This window comes from Athene cunicularia (assembly GCF_003259725.1).
Source record: "Athene cunicularia isolate RWA chromosome 1 unlocalized genomic scaffold, athCun1 chr1_part1, whole genome shotgun sequence".
NCBI classification, from domain to species: Eukaryota; Metazoa; Chordata; class Aves; order Strigiformes; family Strigidae; genus Athene; species Athene cunicularia.
In genome coordinates, this window is record NW_020799091.1 from 120841200 (window position 1) to 120857263 (window position 16064).

At 38.5% G+C, this 16064-nt stretch overlaps 1 protein-coding gene across 1 annotated transcript in view; it reads right to left on the minus strand.

Moving 5' to 3' along the window:
• Positions 1-6801, minus strand: part of NME7 (NME/NM23 family member 7) — a 72268-nt gene extending 65467 nt beyond the window's left edge. The window contains exons 1-2 of the mRNA XM_026844896.1: positions 6696-6801; positions 3099-3265 (exon numbers count right to left, since the gene is read on the minus strand). Of these exons, the coding sequence (XP_026700697.1) occupies positions 3099-3265; positions 6696-6698 (170 nt within the window). The 5' untranslated portion in view covers positions 6699-6801. The remainder of the gene's footprint in view (positions 1-3098; positions 3266-6695) is intronic.
• Between the last annotated feature and the right edge of the window lie 9263 nt (positions 6802-16064).

The following is a 16064-nucleotide window of genomic DNA, read 5'->3' on the forward strand; positions in this document are numbered from 1 at the left end:
TTGTGGTTTGACATGATGCGGTCTGCAAAGTACATTTTGAAGCTGTTTTATGTCTAGGAACAAAGGAAAAAGAATGAAAATTAAGCTAATTTGCTTACATTTTCAGAGGGACTGTACAACAGCACTGCAATGAGTACTGAAACAACAGAAGATGGGAACTGATCAAAGGAATGGTACACAAAGCATGCTGTGGCTATGCTTTTGAGATCTACTTATTTCTAATAATAGGACTGTTGCATGTACAGTAGCTTACATCTTGTAGGAGAGGAAACACTGATTATGCTAGTGACTAGAAGCAAGAATAACAATACCCCAATCAAAAAAAAATTCCAGTATTCCTGGTTGAGACACAAGCTTTCTAACACCATTTTTGAAATCAGTGATATTAACTGACTAAGTACAGGCTTTCTAGACAGGACACAGTGGTCTAACAAATGTTTACCTCAGGTTACAACCACCCAGGATCACAAGAGAAAGACTACAGAAACAGAAATCCCTGTGCCATGCCAGTGATTCCTTCTGGGGTATACTGTAAGTAAGCACATGCTTACTTACCCATTTTAGGCACTGTTTGTGAGATGGTTTCCTTATGATACACTGGGAGGGGAGCAGGGAAGAATACTCAAATATGGCTGTTATTTAAAAATTAACCCAAGACTTAAGTAAAGTAGGTGTAGAAATTGAAGCTCCATAGAACTGTCTTAATAATTTTAACCTAATTCTAGAAAGGGCCTGTGCAAACCTAGCCTCTTTTTACACATCTGTGTTGTACCTCATGTACCTAGAGCCAAGTTCACTTGATTTATTGACAAAGGTCCATAATTCAAAACATTAAAGACTTTTTATAAACATTCCTCAGTCTCCCTCAAAGGCCATTCCTGAGCCTGTCTGCATACATATTCAGTGATCAAAGAATGTATTTCCAAAGTCAAACTGCTGATAGTCCTGTAGTGCACAAAGGCAAGAAAAAGATGGGGAAACATTCTGTCTCATACAACATCCTTTAGATTATTAATAGTATTCCAACTACAGATTATTTTAGGAATTATCACATGTTGCAGATGTTTTACTATATCTATTTAACTAATAACTGCTGCAAAACCTGCTAGGAACAGGCCAAAAAGACAAATACCTCACATGCAACTATTATGCCCAAGGACTCTTTTAATATGACCCTGTTTACCCAGTGAAAGCTTCTGTGAAGAAACCGGATTTTGAGGATCTTTTGCCTGTTTAAGACACCTTTCACTATGTTCCTTTGGGCTATTCTGAATATGTAACACAACTTGCATATCTGTTATCTTTCAGATGACATTCCTAACATGTTTTCCAAACAGCTGACATGTCATAAATTCCCCTCCTTCCTTTTGTAGAGCAGTAGAAAAATTGACACCCTCCCAAGATCATTGACACAACTACAGTGTTGCTGTATAGATGGCAACTTCCCTTAAAAGAAGAAAATGTTATTTCATCACAAGCTGCCTTTTCTTGGTGTAAATGCATCAGCACCAGGGCTTATGCTAGTTTAGGTAGAGCAGGAATATAAAAAGTTACACTGATATAAAAAACACAAACAAGGCAGAAGTAAACTACCCAAGACTCCACTGAGGAACACAGAGAGTAGCCACATATACAGAAGCCTTCCTCTGGTGTTCTCCACCTCCTTTGCTACTCTTCCACCATGCCCAACCCCACCTTGGAGAAAAAGTACCAGGAGAACTCCTTTTGGAAAGATATTGCATCAGTCATTTCCACAGCAATGTTTTTGTGAGGTTAAAACAAAGACGCATGTTAAACTTCCAACTCTTCCTATATGTCTGGTTATGTACAACTCTCCAAAAAGAGTTCAAAATAAGCCCAGTTATTGGGAGGGAGCAAGAAAGCAGGAAAACAGAGCTCACTGGAACATCATACTTAAGAAAATATTTTGTGTTCTTTTCAAGAGAAGCTGGGGTAAATTATCAAAATTTATTAATTTGCAAATTCACAGATTCCTGCACTGCAGTCAAAGCAGATTCCTTTTAAATTAATCTTATTGTAATTTTATTAGGTCTCTCCTGATATTTTTGTTCATGGATGGGCTCTTAAAGACTATTCCAAAGCAAGCCTTTCAACCAAAATGAGATGATGAGTCTTATCTTCATCCATTATAAACAAACTTTGTCTTAACAAACAAGCCCATAGGTTTTATTGACATACTCAATCTATACTTCCTGTCCTCATGCACACAGAGTTTCACAGAATCACAGAATCATCAATGTTGGAAAAGCCCTTGAAGCTCCTCCAGCCCAACCATGAACCTCACCCTGACCATTCCCAACTCCACCAGATCCCTCAGCGCTGGGTCAACCTGACTCTTCAACCCCTCCAGGGATGGGGACTCCCCCCCTGCCCTGGGCAGCCCATTCCAACGCCCAACAACCCCTTCTGGAAAGAAACTTCCTAATACCCACTCTAAACCTTTCCTGGCACAACCTAAGGCCATTACCAGTTTAGGAAATGCTGAAAAAATTCTCAGAAAAAATCCTCCATAGTGTGAAAAATAATGGAGAATGGGAATGAGCCTCTCTCACTCCTGTTCCCACTGTTTTCAGTTACTACTACTAAAAGAGAGTAGATCTGATCAGTAAGGCATTAAGCTTCTGCACAGATCCCAGAGAGACAAGTGCTAGTTTTGCAAGATCCAGGCCTTCTGAGCCCAGCACACATCAAGGCTACCATATCAATTCCGCCCCAAGAGAGTCCACAAATCACAAGAATCCTATAGCTGCCTACCCTGGGGGAGTAACAAAGCTGAGCAGGACTCCCTGCTTTCCTCCTCCCCCTCTTCTCTCCCAAGAGACCTAAAGGAGGCAGCAGTTGACATCACGGTTCTCCTGGCCTTGAAGATTTGTCAGGTAACAATGGCAGTCATGGGTTTGCTGACAAGCAGGGGTCACTTTGCTTCTCTCCAGCTATCACTATGTCAGATCAAACTGCATGCAGACTTGTAGCTATCCTCCTCTCCCCGTAGTACAGAAAGCTTATCTCATTCCCAGCAAACAGCTACTTTGAAACCCCAACCACAAAGGAAGATTTCAAAAACTGTGCTTTCTTACCTCTCTTTGCGGCTTCCCAGCTTGCGAGCTGTGTACTGATCCCCATAGTCCACCAAGGATAGATGACGGGAAAAAACAGTAATTTTGTTGCCCACAAATAAATCCTCAAGGTGTAAGCTCTCATACTTGGTGCGCTTCAGAAAGGTGCGATGGTTCTTCACATCATACTGCAGAGAAAAGAAGATTAAAATCTACCATAGAAAGAGATTTAAACTGTGGGCAAACTCAACATAATTTGTACTCTGCTTACCAGAAATGTGCATAGTACTGTGGGATTGAAAAAATGATTTAATTCCTAACCCTTTGAACTTACAGGTATACCAGAAAAGATTAGAAGACTAAACCACAATTACAGATTTATTTCATATAAACAGTCTCAGGCTGACAGCCACCTTTGCATTTTTTATTTTATCATTTTCTTGTGCTAATTCAAGCTGTGATAAACAGTACAGGTGCCTAGTGGATACCTCTGCCCAGTCCCACTGAGAGTTCCCCCTAGCAGATCTATGCTTTTTCACAGACCAATGGCTCACACCAGGAATGATCAAGATACACACTGTGGCAAGTCTCCTCTTCAGGGCATCATTCCAGTGATACTATGCTTTATTTGACTGCATAAGACTCAGAATTAGGGACGGACGGATGCCTGCAACAGTCGGTTGAGACGTTCTCACTGCCTAGAGCTGCAAGCTCAAAAGCCTGTCAAGACAAATCAGCCATACATCGTCATTCCAAGCTAGAAGCAAGATTTTAATGTGCAGTTTTCTGGGTGGACTGGCAGAGCACAAAAGGCAACCTGCTGAACAGTTTCTTCACTGCACGTCCATATTACAGATGCCTTCAGTTTCCTGAGGAAGTAGAATCCTATGAAAGGAAGAGTTTTGTCCTCCTCGGGCCAAACTTCTCCTTCTCTGCCTTGAATTACATATACTGTCCTTCATTGCAAGTATATATAGGCTAGAGTAACATTAAAAGAAAGAACATCTTTCCCACAGATTTTGGAGGAAAAAAAATTAAGAGCAAAATTACATACTCCTCCGTGTTCTGAAATGTGTGAATACATTTCTCTCCTGTTAGGAGGCTATAAGAATTATAAGATTTTCCAGAATAGCCAAAACTTTGCAGATCAGAGAATATAAATTATTTTGATACTTCCTTCTGCTGAGGCAGGATTATAAGGAAGAATCCTTCCCTGCTGTGAAATGTCTTTAGCCCCTCATACATGCTCCTACTAAGCATCCTCTATTCAAGTGTGGTAGGGAATGAAATTACAACATGCTGAAAAAAAAAAAAAAAATCACTTGAATTCAGCTACTTGTTTTTTCCTGGACTTTGTCAGGAAGCCTATTTACTGTCTTGATCATATTCAAATTCTTCAGTATCTTGACTAAAACTCTGAACATTTCCTTGGTTATTTCATTAACAGTTGCTAGAAAGACCCCCCACCCCAAGATGTTTCTCTCAAGCAGAAGATAAAGGTGGGGGGAGGCATCTATTTGTGTTAAGGAATTTTTCTTTAGAGTGGAATTTTGGATCTGTTTAAAAGACCTTTTTATAAAGCGAAAGATAAGCCACAGCAGAAGAAATGTAAGACTGTTTGGCCTGTTCCCCTCCTGTCCATGTACATGTAGAAGTAAATTACCCAAAACAAACTGCTAAGAATCTGTCCCTTTTAAATATTTCTTCTCTCTTCTTAGGAAATCTACCATAGAAAGAAAAGTTTTTCAGGCTTTAAGAATTCCCCATGACAGTGATTAACTATGGAAATTTCAGAGAATGGGCATCTCTTTGTCAAGACATTCAGTTTGATAGCAAGTTATTTGCTGTCCTTGGACAATAAACGTATGCTGCCTTCTTCCAGGCACAAGGCAAGCTGGAAACTTGTCTTATTATTCCCACTGTCATTTTTTTTCACAGGAAACAAGCCATGAAGGACTGAGAAAGAAAAGGAAGGCTGAGGACTTCACATAGCACAAGTCTTCAGCAGCTCTGCTCCACCCTCCGCTGAGGTGGGTGATAAAGGAGAGCTATTGTCAGGGAGGTGGGAAAGGGGATGAAACATCTTTCTTATAATCAGGGAGAAGCTGGCTCCTATCCATTACCTCCCTTAGAGGTAAGAGCAGGCTGTCATCTCATCAGGAAGATACCAAAAGATGCAGAAAAATGATGCAGTAATAAAGAATCACCAAATTCTACAGAAATTAAAAAAAAAAATCCAGAAAAAAAATTCCATATTTAATCTCTGTCCACAAACTTATCTCCAAAAGTGATTTTGAGATATTCTTTCTACAGAGGTGTTACACGTTTTTTTGCCTTTTTAACTCTTGTGCTGATCACACACAGCCCATATACGCTCATGACTGTGTTTACACCACACTGTCTTAACCTAAGAGCACACTAGCAAAATGCAGAAGTCTACCAAGCCGTAGGTATTTGATGCTGAATGCATTAAGAAGCTCAACCACACCTTGAAAGCTCTTGGGTTTGAGACATCTAGGTGAAATGAACAACAATTTTGCCAGCCTACACATGGTTGTGTAGGAGGATTATTACGGCTCCTGACTGATTAGCTAAACTGTCTCTGGGAAATAAAAAATAAAAATCCTCACACACAGACATCATACAAAGAATTAACTTAAAAGGGACAACATCATGATAGAGTTTGTCTAAAGAAACTATCAGTAAGAAGTGCAAAGTGCATCTCCTCACACAGGTGGGTACCATGGTTTCAGTGAGGAGTACTTTGGGTAAGAAAAAGCAGATTCCACTAGCTTATTTCTGCATTTGATATTTATAGCAGGAAAAGTAAAATTTGACAATGAAATTACTAATGAATATCCAAATCTAGACTAATTTCAGACCCTTAGGTCTTCATTAAAAATCAGACAGGACTAGTTCAAACCACACGCTTATTTCTAAAAGGAAGCAAAAAGCACTGGTTGGTTCATTAGGATTATCGTTACAGTACATATTACATTTATATACATTTCCCTGCTATTGCAAAATACTTGTTTTAACCTACTATCAATAAAAAATGATTATTAGTTGTATGAACTGCAAATCAGAAAGGTCACAACAATCACAAGCACCACTGATAGAAAAATTCAGATCCCACTGTCTGAAATATTATTCCTTTCATTAAAACCAATTTAAAAGCAATTTACCATTTCCTCTACTTTGATAAGACTCTTACATTTTACTCCTCAGAGACTTCTGGAATTCCTGCTGAAGCTTACTCCCCTGTTTGGAATCAGCTTCAATTTACATTTCTCAAGCAGTACGTCAGTGTTGTTGAGTTTCAATTCTGAAACCCAAGTACATATTGAATGAAAACACATTTGAGAAAATTAATCTCTCCATGCCAAAGCAAGCTTTAAGGAAAAAAAAATACATCGTAAACATGGAAGCTCTTCCACGTGCTTCACTGTGAACTTGTATTTTTGCTTTTCTTTTAGTTTTAGAAACAGAGCAAAATACATCTTAAAATACATTTTCCTTACCTGGAAAATTAATAGGCAGAGGCAGTGGCTTGCCATTTTACAAACCGTTTAACTGGATATTATACTTACGACAATATTTTTTTTCTTTTGTTCTTACCATTTCAACCGATCCATCTTTTGGATAATATAGAAGTTCATAACGCCGAAACAGCGAAGCATTTGGGTCATACCATTCAGCAGTGAAAGCAAATCTGTCGTCCTGACTCTGGAAAAACAAAAGGGGGGGGAAGGGCTATTACGAAAAGCATACATGTTTTGTATGTAACATATGAATAAAAAACTTCCTTGCATTTGTTATCAGAAAAGTAAAACAATTCACTAGCAACTGCACTTGCACACTCTGCATATCATCTTCTGCTTAGCACAGCTGGTGACATCTTTTCACTTCTTAGCTATCAACTTATCTTTTAAGTATGATGGAAATAGCATGACAGTTTTCCAGGCAATCTCAAAGCTCATTCTGATTTCATCAGCCACAAAATGTGAACTGTTGTAGAAGTAGTTGTTAGACAACTTAACTTTGTGAAAGTATTTCATTTACTTTCATTTATTAGAAAGAATGTGTTTGCTCACAACTAAATTATAGAATCTTAACACATTTTCTACACATCCTACAAAAAAACCACTTTCCTCTTCCTGAGCAGTCATATCTGAACTCGCTACTGATGAGGAAGCATATTCAAGTTAAGGACAACATTAGTTTGATTCACTACTGAACTTCGTGAATTTACATAAAGCATAAATAGCCCGATCTCATTTACAACTCCTTTTCTGCCCCTAAGGAGCGTGACAAGAAAGCTAGACTTCAATAATTCTAAAACTGTAGTGACATGGGTAGCTTCTCTCCGCTCCTCATCCTGCAGAAGATAACCCCCTACAGGAAAGTAAGCACAGAGGTGCTGCAACACATGTGGACATGCAGTTCTAACACCTCTCCGTGGTATATGTTTGATAGCTATTGATACTGCAACATCAGCTATTTGATAGCTGTTAGATGGGGCTCTGAATTTTTATTTTCCACACCTCCTCTAAATCTGATTGCTACTCCTGAGGGTAAACACAGTCTTGCCACAGGCTTCCACTCTTTAAATATATCTGTACTCTTCTTATACACCTTAAACTTTTAGGTACCACTGGGAGTTCAAGTTGAAGCCATTTAAGCCTTTTTTGTCCTCCAGATTTTAGGAAACAGCAGCATTTCTGTTGTTTCAAAGACTGCTCAGTAAGCAACAGGACAGAAAGAGTTCCCTTGAGTTTCCATGACTATGCTGGAACACTAGCAGGAAAAGGAATCATAATAATTTTCCTAGTGAGTGCAAGCTTATAGACATATAGACATTAAAAAAACTCCAACAAACCAAACCAAACCAAACTCCCCAAGCAACAGTGATCTTGCTTTTGTTGTCAGTGCATTTTTTTCTTTCAACATCTTCAGCTTAAAACTGATTTAGGACTAAGTGCTTTTGCAGGTTTAAGTCCTAACACAAGCAGCAGGAGGAAAGAATGAGATAATGAAGAACAATTTCAGAATTTTGCATGTGATGAATAGTTGTACCTGTTCAGTTCAAAGCATCATGGCAAGTGCCCAACCCTCCTGTCAGCCCTTATAGTACCCCTACACTGCAAAACAAAGATATGATTATGTCACAGAAAGACTTAGGCAGCAGGGACAGCACAGTGCTCTCTGAAGTATGCGAAGTTTTCCTATCTAACTGTAGAAGTCTGTTCAGCACTTGAAGTCTTATTTACATGAGCTACTTTAACTTCTGTGCTATCTCTACATTGCACACTGCAGCCACTGACAATACTTAAACTCATGTTTTGGGTGCAGCATCCAGCACAAAAACTCCCTATGGACTTAGCCTGGTTTCTAGCCCTTACTTAAACTAGACACACTTTAAGATGTCCTTACATGATGTCCTTACCCATGCCTTCATTGCTACTGCTGTCATTCTGGAGATATGCAAGCCAGAACAAACTCATGTCCAAACCCACAACTTAATTTTTCTATATAGGCATGTGGTTGGCAATAAGTAATAAGAGTTGGCAGACAATAATAAATGGCTGATTTAATCCTTAATCTTAAATACACTCATACTGCTGGAAGGCAAGACAAAATATTTGATTGATTAATTTGACCATCATCTTGGTAAGGATGGATGTTATAGAGAAGCAACTTCTCTACCAAAGACGTTGTGTAAAAAGAAAAACAGTCCTGTTTCTAGAGCACTACGTCCAGAAGTTGATTAGTGATGTATGAGATAAAAAAAGATGCAGCATCCTTAACCAATGCCTCTTCATAACATGAAGACATCTATAATTGCCTTACTTCATACTACATATTTCATATTATAGCATCAATTTCAAATATATTTTCTATATAGCAGTAGCCAGAGAAGCTACTTATTTTAATTTAAGCAAAACTTCCAAAATTTCTAAATGCTTACTTGTCTTGGGAAGTAATGTATTTATGTGAACAAGCAAAGAAAACACCATTAGATTTTTCACTTAGTCACCAGTATCAATCATAGGCACCTTCACGTTTACAGTGAGAAACTACACTGTACATCTTGTCGGGTGAGGAATTGGTTTGCTTTTTTTCTGAAATTAATTCTGTAAGATATTACTCAATGTCTGAGCTATCCATATTTGTTATTCAGAAAGCTCTGCTGGCCCCTGCTTCTTACTCATCTGAAAGGCAGAAATTACCATTCTGTATTATCTTCTTTTAGCACTGTAAGCAAAGGCAAGGTAATAAATGCTACTTAGACTTGAACAACACTGCAGAGCTAACCCCTAAACACCCAGTAACATTATCAGTAAGCAGGAAAATCTGAATTGATTATTAGATTGTATCTGGAAAATATGGAGAGCTAACAGTTTTCAAGATTGACGAAAACAAAGTCTGTAAAACTTCTCCTGGACCATAACTAGAATTTCATCTGCTTTATGGACATGAAATTATCACAATAAATATTTCTAAATGCAGAGAACAATATCAGAAGACAACTTAATAGCTTATGGGAAATACTGTAAAAATAATTGGAAACAGATTATGTTTGTGAACAGGTAGATTATTTCAGAGGCATGCACCACAAAGTGAAGAAATTTATTATTAAAAGCAAACTGAAGACCCTGCCAAACAAGCATAATGCAAAACACAGTAGGACTGCAGTTTTACTACTGCAGATTCACACAAATAGTCTTAAACCAGATAGACAACAATCCTGAATACAATCATGCCATGGAGTAATGTGAACATATTCTGGTGAGCTTTTGCCAGGCATCACTGTAAATCTGCCACTCCAAGTCATTAAAAACCCAAAATCATCAAGTTTTAAGAAGTGAGTACATATTAAGCTCATAATATATCTTTTTAGATGAGAACTGAGACTTTTATTTATGTATTTAATGGAGTAGGATTTTAAAGGCAAAAAACAAACACAAAAACCTGTCCACTTTCCACCGCATACTGTAAGGATTGCAATAAAATTTTAAGTCTTCACAGCCCTGAATTTTTTTTTTTCTGAACATTTACTTTCAATCAATTCACTGCTCAATCAACAGAACTGGTGGGGCAAACAACTTTCTTACATACCCTTTCACTAGTGTGCCCTAGACTGCAATGTGGGCAGGAGTCTCAAAAAATGAGAAGGTGCTACAGGAGACAGGCTATGTTTTGTCCTTGGCTTCTGTTCACTCTCCTAACAAAGGAAACTCAGAAAGAAAATAATCGTCCAGAGCAGAGCAGTTAAGAGACCAGAGATGATCTGTCAGGTGGTCTCATGTTCAATGCACTGCACTGCTCCAGACCAACACGAGAGTCCTGACAGAGGAAGATTTCACAGCCCTTGACCAGAGAACCCCAGCACCTCCTTCCCCCAGGGAAATGGCCGAAACATATTAGTCACTAGTGAAATCACATCACTGCAAACAGCTCAAGTAATAACAAATCAAGTGAATCTATAAATATAACTCAGAAAATTCTTGCTTTAAAGCATTAGTTTCCATTAATTTCTGTACCATACCCTAATTAAAATCACAAATACCCTCCGCTCTCATGACTAGGCAATTAACCAAGCAACACCTAATGGGGGAGAAATAATTTTTCAAAACTTTTCACATCAGTGGAAAAATTATCAGCATTAAAACACCCAGCAATGATTTATGCACTTTATATTTATGTACTAATAGTTTTAGAGTAGCTGTCTTGAGCTCAATTTTTACAGCCCCTTTCCATCATAAAATCTAAGGCCACTGAAATCAGTGATGTCAAAAGTTCACCTACTGTGAATATGGAAAGGATAATGTTTTTCTTTCTTCCTCCTTTTACTAGCTGCACAGAAAAAACATTTGGATGCATGTGTAGGCTTTTTTGTTTATATTAGTATGTGTGAATATGCAGTAGGATGGTTCTGTGCACATGAGAAACACGTATTGAAGTACAGCTGAACTTAAAAAATTAAATTTTGTACTTTGTACTTAGTTCTGAAAGTGATGGAGGAAGCAGTCATTCTTAGCTAGCATGGGACTAAGTTCTAGAAGCTAAATCCAAGCATTTATGAAATAACTGTGCTCACAAAAAAACCTCTGCTGTAGAGGGAAATGGTTTGTCTGCATCATAGCTGCCAAGGAAGCTCATAACCAGAAAGAAGATAGCTTAGCAAATTGGACAGGAAATGACCTCTTGTCCTGTTAACCTTTTAGGCTACCAAATGGCTTCTGTTTTGTAGTAACACAAAGCAGATCTTTCAAAGGTTTTCATGAGAAGCAACAGTGGTAGAACAGTAGCTCAGGGGCTAAGGAACTTGCATGGAAGGTGGAGAAATAATTTTATCCCTTTAGTCTGAACCATGCAGAACATACATCTGGATTTGGTTTTCTCAGCTTCAAGATGCCTCCTGACTGCCACATTACTTTACTATTCTAGGGGAGTACTTCTGTCCTCTTCCCCTAGTTTTGACTAGAAATTTCATCCTAGAGTTTCTCCTACAATGGAGAAGAGAACACAGGGAGTCAGGAGCTACAGGATTTTTTTCTGCTGGGCATAAGCATTCTCAGATTTATCACAGTCTAAGGACAGTTTAAATGATTCCCCTTGCTATTACATAGGCAACATTTTTATTAAGATCTTGCCTTCACATGACTTCCTTTTTCCATTATACAGATAATTCTGTCTCATCTGTAAGCTCAAAGTTAGTATTTTTCTGACAGTTTGTCACTTCAGGCTTTTGAGCTGTAATCTCTCTGATCGGTAATTGACTGGAAACAACTACCTGTGCTTCAAACTAGTTATCAGCCTCCAATGTATCATAACCCCTTTAGCCTACTACTCACTAAAACTTAACATGAAACAGTATCAACATATTTCTTAAAATTAGAAAAGCACTGAGGTATCTAGAAAGTGCATCTTTACATGCTATTAGCAATCTGATCTCTATGAGGTTTGTGCACACTATCAGGAACTTCAACATGTGTGACACATTTGACACAGGCTCACGGTCTGTTGCCCACATATCTACAAGTTTAGGAGTCATGAAGAGTATTGCTACATTTTAAGTGGGCAGCTTCGTGTCTGCTTAGCTCCTTCAATTTTCTCAGTGACTCAGTGACTCTGAAATCAGACCAGAGAGAAAAAGAATCAAAAGACCTGACTCAACTCCCAACGAAGCAATAAAAATACTGCACAAACCTCAGTAAAAGCTGAATCGGAGCCAAAAGAATCCATCTTGATATCGGTATTCTAGATTTTGTAAAACTCTGTGCTGTCACAGGAAAAACCTGCAGTCAAGCACTGATCTTAAGAATCAAGCTGTTTCTATAAAAATTACTGGGAACAGGATGGCCCAGCAGACAGGAACTATTCTGCTAATACACAAAAAAATTTTCTGAAAACATTGACCTGAAAGTTCCTAAAATTCTAGCAGTAATTTTAAGAGAAACATTTATTTCACAGCCTGGCCCCCCCAACCAGGCTGGTGGCACACTCAAAAACATATTGGAAGAGAAAGACTATTTTTATAAAAAATGAGATGGTATCAAAGGATAAGCATACAAATGATTTTAGAACTTTTCAAGTGAAGATTTCATGAGGCTGACCGACTCCAACATCAGGCAGTCTGTTTACAAATTAACATGTACTTATCTAGGAAAAAAGAAAAAAAAATTACAAACGTACACAAATTTGTCAACCACTCTCTTTGGCAAAAAATAGAATTTGTTGAAATGGCCAATCAACAGGTATCTTTCTCCTTGCCTTTCCTCTTTGTAGGTTCTACAAAAAAAATAGCTATTGCCATATGTGTTGGTGCATTCTTTAGACAGACGTTGGCCTCGTGCTCTTCAGACAATGGACTGAAGTGGGGGAGCTGACCAGCTGCCTACATCAAGGGCATTATTCTCAGAAAGGGGCCCAGAAGTTATTGCTGTAGGTGTATGACGAACCTCTAACAGAAGGTATCTAAGTCCTGTTATGAATTATTTGAAACAGTTCCTTAAAGCTCATAAATCACTGATCGTTCATCTTCCAGACCAATCACCACTTCAGATTTAACTCTATTTTATAGTCCTGAAGAGGACTTTAGCACAAATGAAAAGAAAGTCACTAATAAACTCCTAGTCTGGGGAGAGTCTCAAATTTCATCCAGATCTATCTCCACCTTCTTCACAGTATTACACTCCCCCAGCAGGCCACAGACAGAAGCACTGTCACAGTATCACGTGCTTTCTTAAGAGCCCTAGAAATACTTCGATTGCTTTAAATGGTTCACTCATTAGCTTTCCTGTTCTCCCATCCTAACATCCGGCTAGCTTTGCTTTATTTTCAGCTGAATGCTTTTAGGTGCCTCTGTCTAGGGATCTGCGGGCCCAGCAGTACGCCCAGCTTCCCAAGCAGCACCACGTGCTTCTGAATTCAGAATGCCAAGAAAAACACGTAACTTCAATTAGCTTTAAAGATGCTCTCAACCAGTGGGTTAGGAGTGCTTTTCTTTCATCATTTTCTTTCAGGACATTATAATTGTTACAGTCCCCTAGGCACAAAGCTGTAACGCTGAAAAAGGAAAATCAAAAACTTCTTAAAACAATTGGAATCTCTAAAAGAAAAGTTACATAAAAGTCAAGACATTAAATGGGACATGTCGAGCTCTCCATGGCCTTCTGAGCAACCTCAGACAAGTCATCTTAACCTTTTGTGAGTCCTTTTCTCCAGCTGTAAGAAAATCCTTATCCTCGGAGGGCTTGCCACTCCTGGCAGTAGTAAATAAAAGGGATATTTGTATTACAAAAGCTGTAAAGCAATTCTAGCTTACAGAAACCAGACAGCTTAACTTCCTCTTACACAATCTATGCCTGGACTGCTACAATGAGATACATCTCAGAGAGCAAAGGAATCGTGAGTAAAATGGATGGTGTCACTTCATCACAGTGCAAAGCACTTGCTTTTTCAGCAAACATGTCTATCTTTGTAGTTTCCAGGCACTGTGTGGCCTTCAGTCTGACTGAACCAGAAAGACGGGATGTTTAACTACAGTAGGCAACAATCTTAAGCCAATAAACTTCCAAACCACTATTCTCTGCCTTTCTTTAGGACTGCTTGTCATTACTGAGTAACAAGTACTTCTGCAAGCATGAGAAATAATAAGGTCTGGTTCTCTATACTCATGTTTCTCATCCCTGACTGTTTTGACCACTGCCTCTCTTCAACTCAGGCATTTAATAAAGGCTCACAGCCACCTGGATTCTCTGATGTCTAACTAGGGTTGAGCTCACACTGAAGTCTTTCTTTAAAGATGCTTTTGAGAGTTTCTTCCCCATTCTTGTGAAACCCGGAGGAACATCCTTATCCCACTGCCAAATCTGACTGAAATCTGCCCATAAACTTCGAACTATCCAGGGGGAAAACTTAGTGGTCAGATACACACCAACAGACTGTGATCACACAAACTTTTTTTTTTTTCTGAGGCAAACAGTCAAAGAGCAGCTGTATAAAAAAATTCTGTTTGCACACTACAAGTTATTTTCCATCACCTATAATTCTTAAAAAGAAAAATATCCATTTGTGAAAGAAAAGGGAAAGGAAAAAAAGTGCAGAAGTAGCTAAGCCATTAAATGTTAGCAACAGTTTTGCAAGATAGAAACAAGAGACTTCAGACATACTGTCAGTATTTAACAAATAACATTCTGAGTGTCAGAAAGTGCCCTCACATTCAGCATTGTAATGCCCCTTAAATCCCAAAATGAATCCTCAGCAATGCATGCTTAAATTGTTATTCAAACCATCTTCTACCTTCACAGTTCCTGTAATACAGCATATTTTCCAGGCAAAACCTAAATCCACAACACTGTGTAGACAGAGTACTCAATTAGCTCTGTCTCTTAAAACTCATTTTCCTCCTCTTCTATACGTGTTTCTGGCACACGAGCTGGTATAATTTTGAGAACTCAAATTTTGCAGCCCCCTCTCTGCTGTTGGACCTCCCACCACTTTTCTCAACAGGCTTTTCTTTAGCCAAAAAGTAAAATCAAAAGATTGCTTTTCAAATGGAGAAACATCTGGCAACTGCAATTTCCATGACAATGCCTTGACTACAGAGGATTCTCAATCTAAACCTCATATTCAGAAGCTCAGTGGTGAATTTTGTAAGCATATCTCTGTTTATCCTCCCCTTGTAAAAAGCAAATCCTGCCTATTGAAAATGTCACACAAATTCTAGAAGACTATTTCAAACTAGTTATTGGTTAAATTATTAAAAATTCTTAATCACCTTTGGAAATATATTGAGTCAAACACTCAACTACATTTTACATTTACCCTCCTGCAGAGAGGTGCTACATCCTTTAGATCCACAGTTATCTGACTCCCGGTATTACTGGTACCTCAGCTTCTCAGATGCCTTTTGGACTATATATGTTCATACAGCTACTGCTGCCTGACCATCTGTTGCCAAGTAACATGGGGATACTTCTGCTCTGTAGCACTAAGTGACTCTTTCTCTTTGCCTGGGATCTCAGTAAATCATCCCCATATGCCCAGGGGCTGTGATGAACACAGCACTAGAAGGTTGAAGACCCCAGATTATCTTCTCAGATTTAGGAATCTGCAATCCCAGCTCACATCGGTGAAATTATCTTGCTGTTCTGTCAATTTACTAAGCAAGAAACCTTTTACTATTAGATTATGTAAATTATCCAAGCTTCCTATGAAGTGTGTAGGCATGATTAGTGTAACCTATTCTTTTTTTTCCCAGTCTCTAAGAGAATCAAGAATTCAAATCCTCAACCATTAACTCCAGTCCTCTGCAACTACATGTTATAGTTAACTACTTAGTTACAGGATTCTTGCTATTTTTCTAATTATGGAACACAATTTCTCTAAAACACATGTAGGATGTCATGCTGCTGTTCACTGCTCTGTGAAGACATGTTTACCTTCAGAAGACCAGTTAAACCTTGTCCTTCGGGGGAT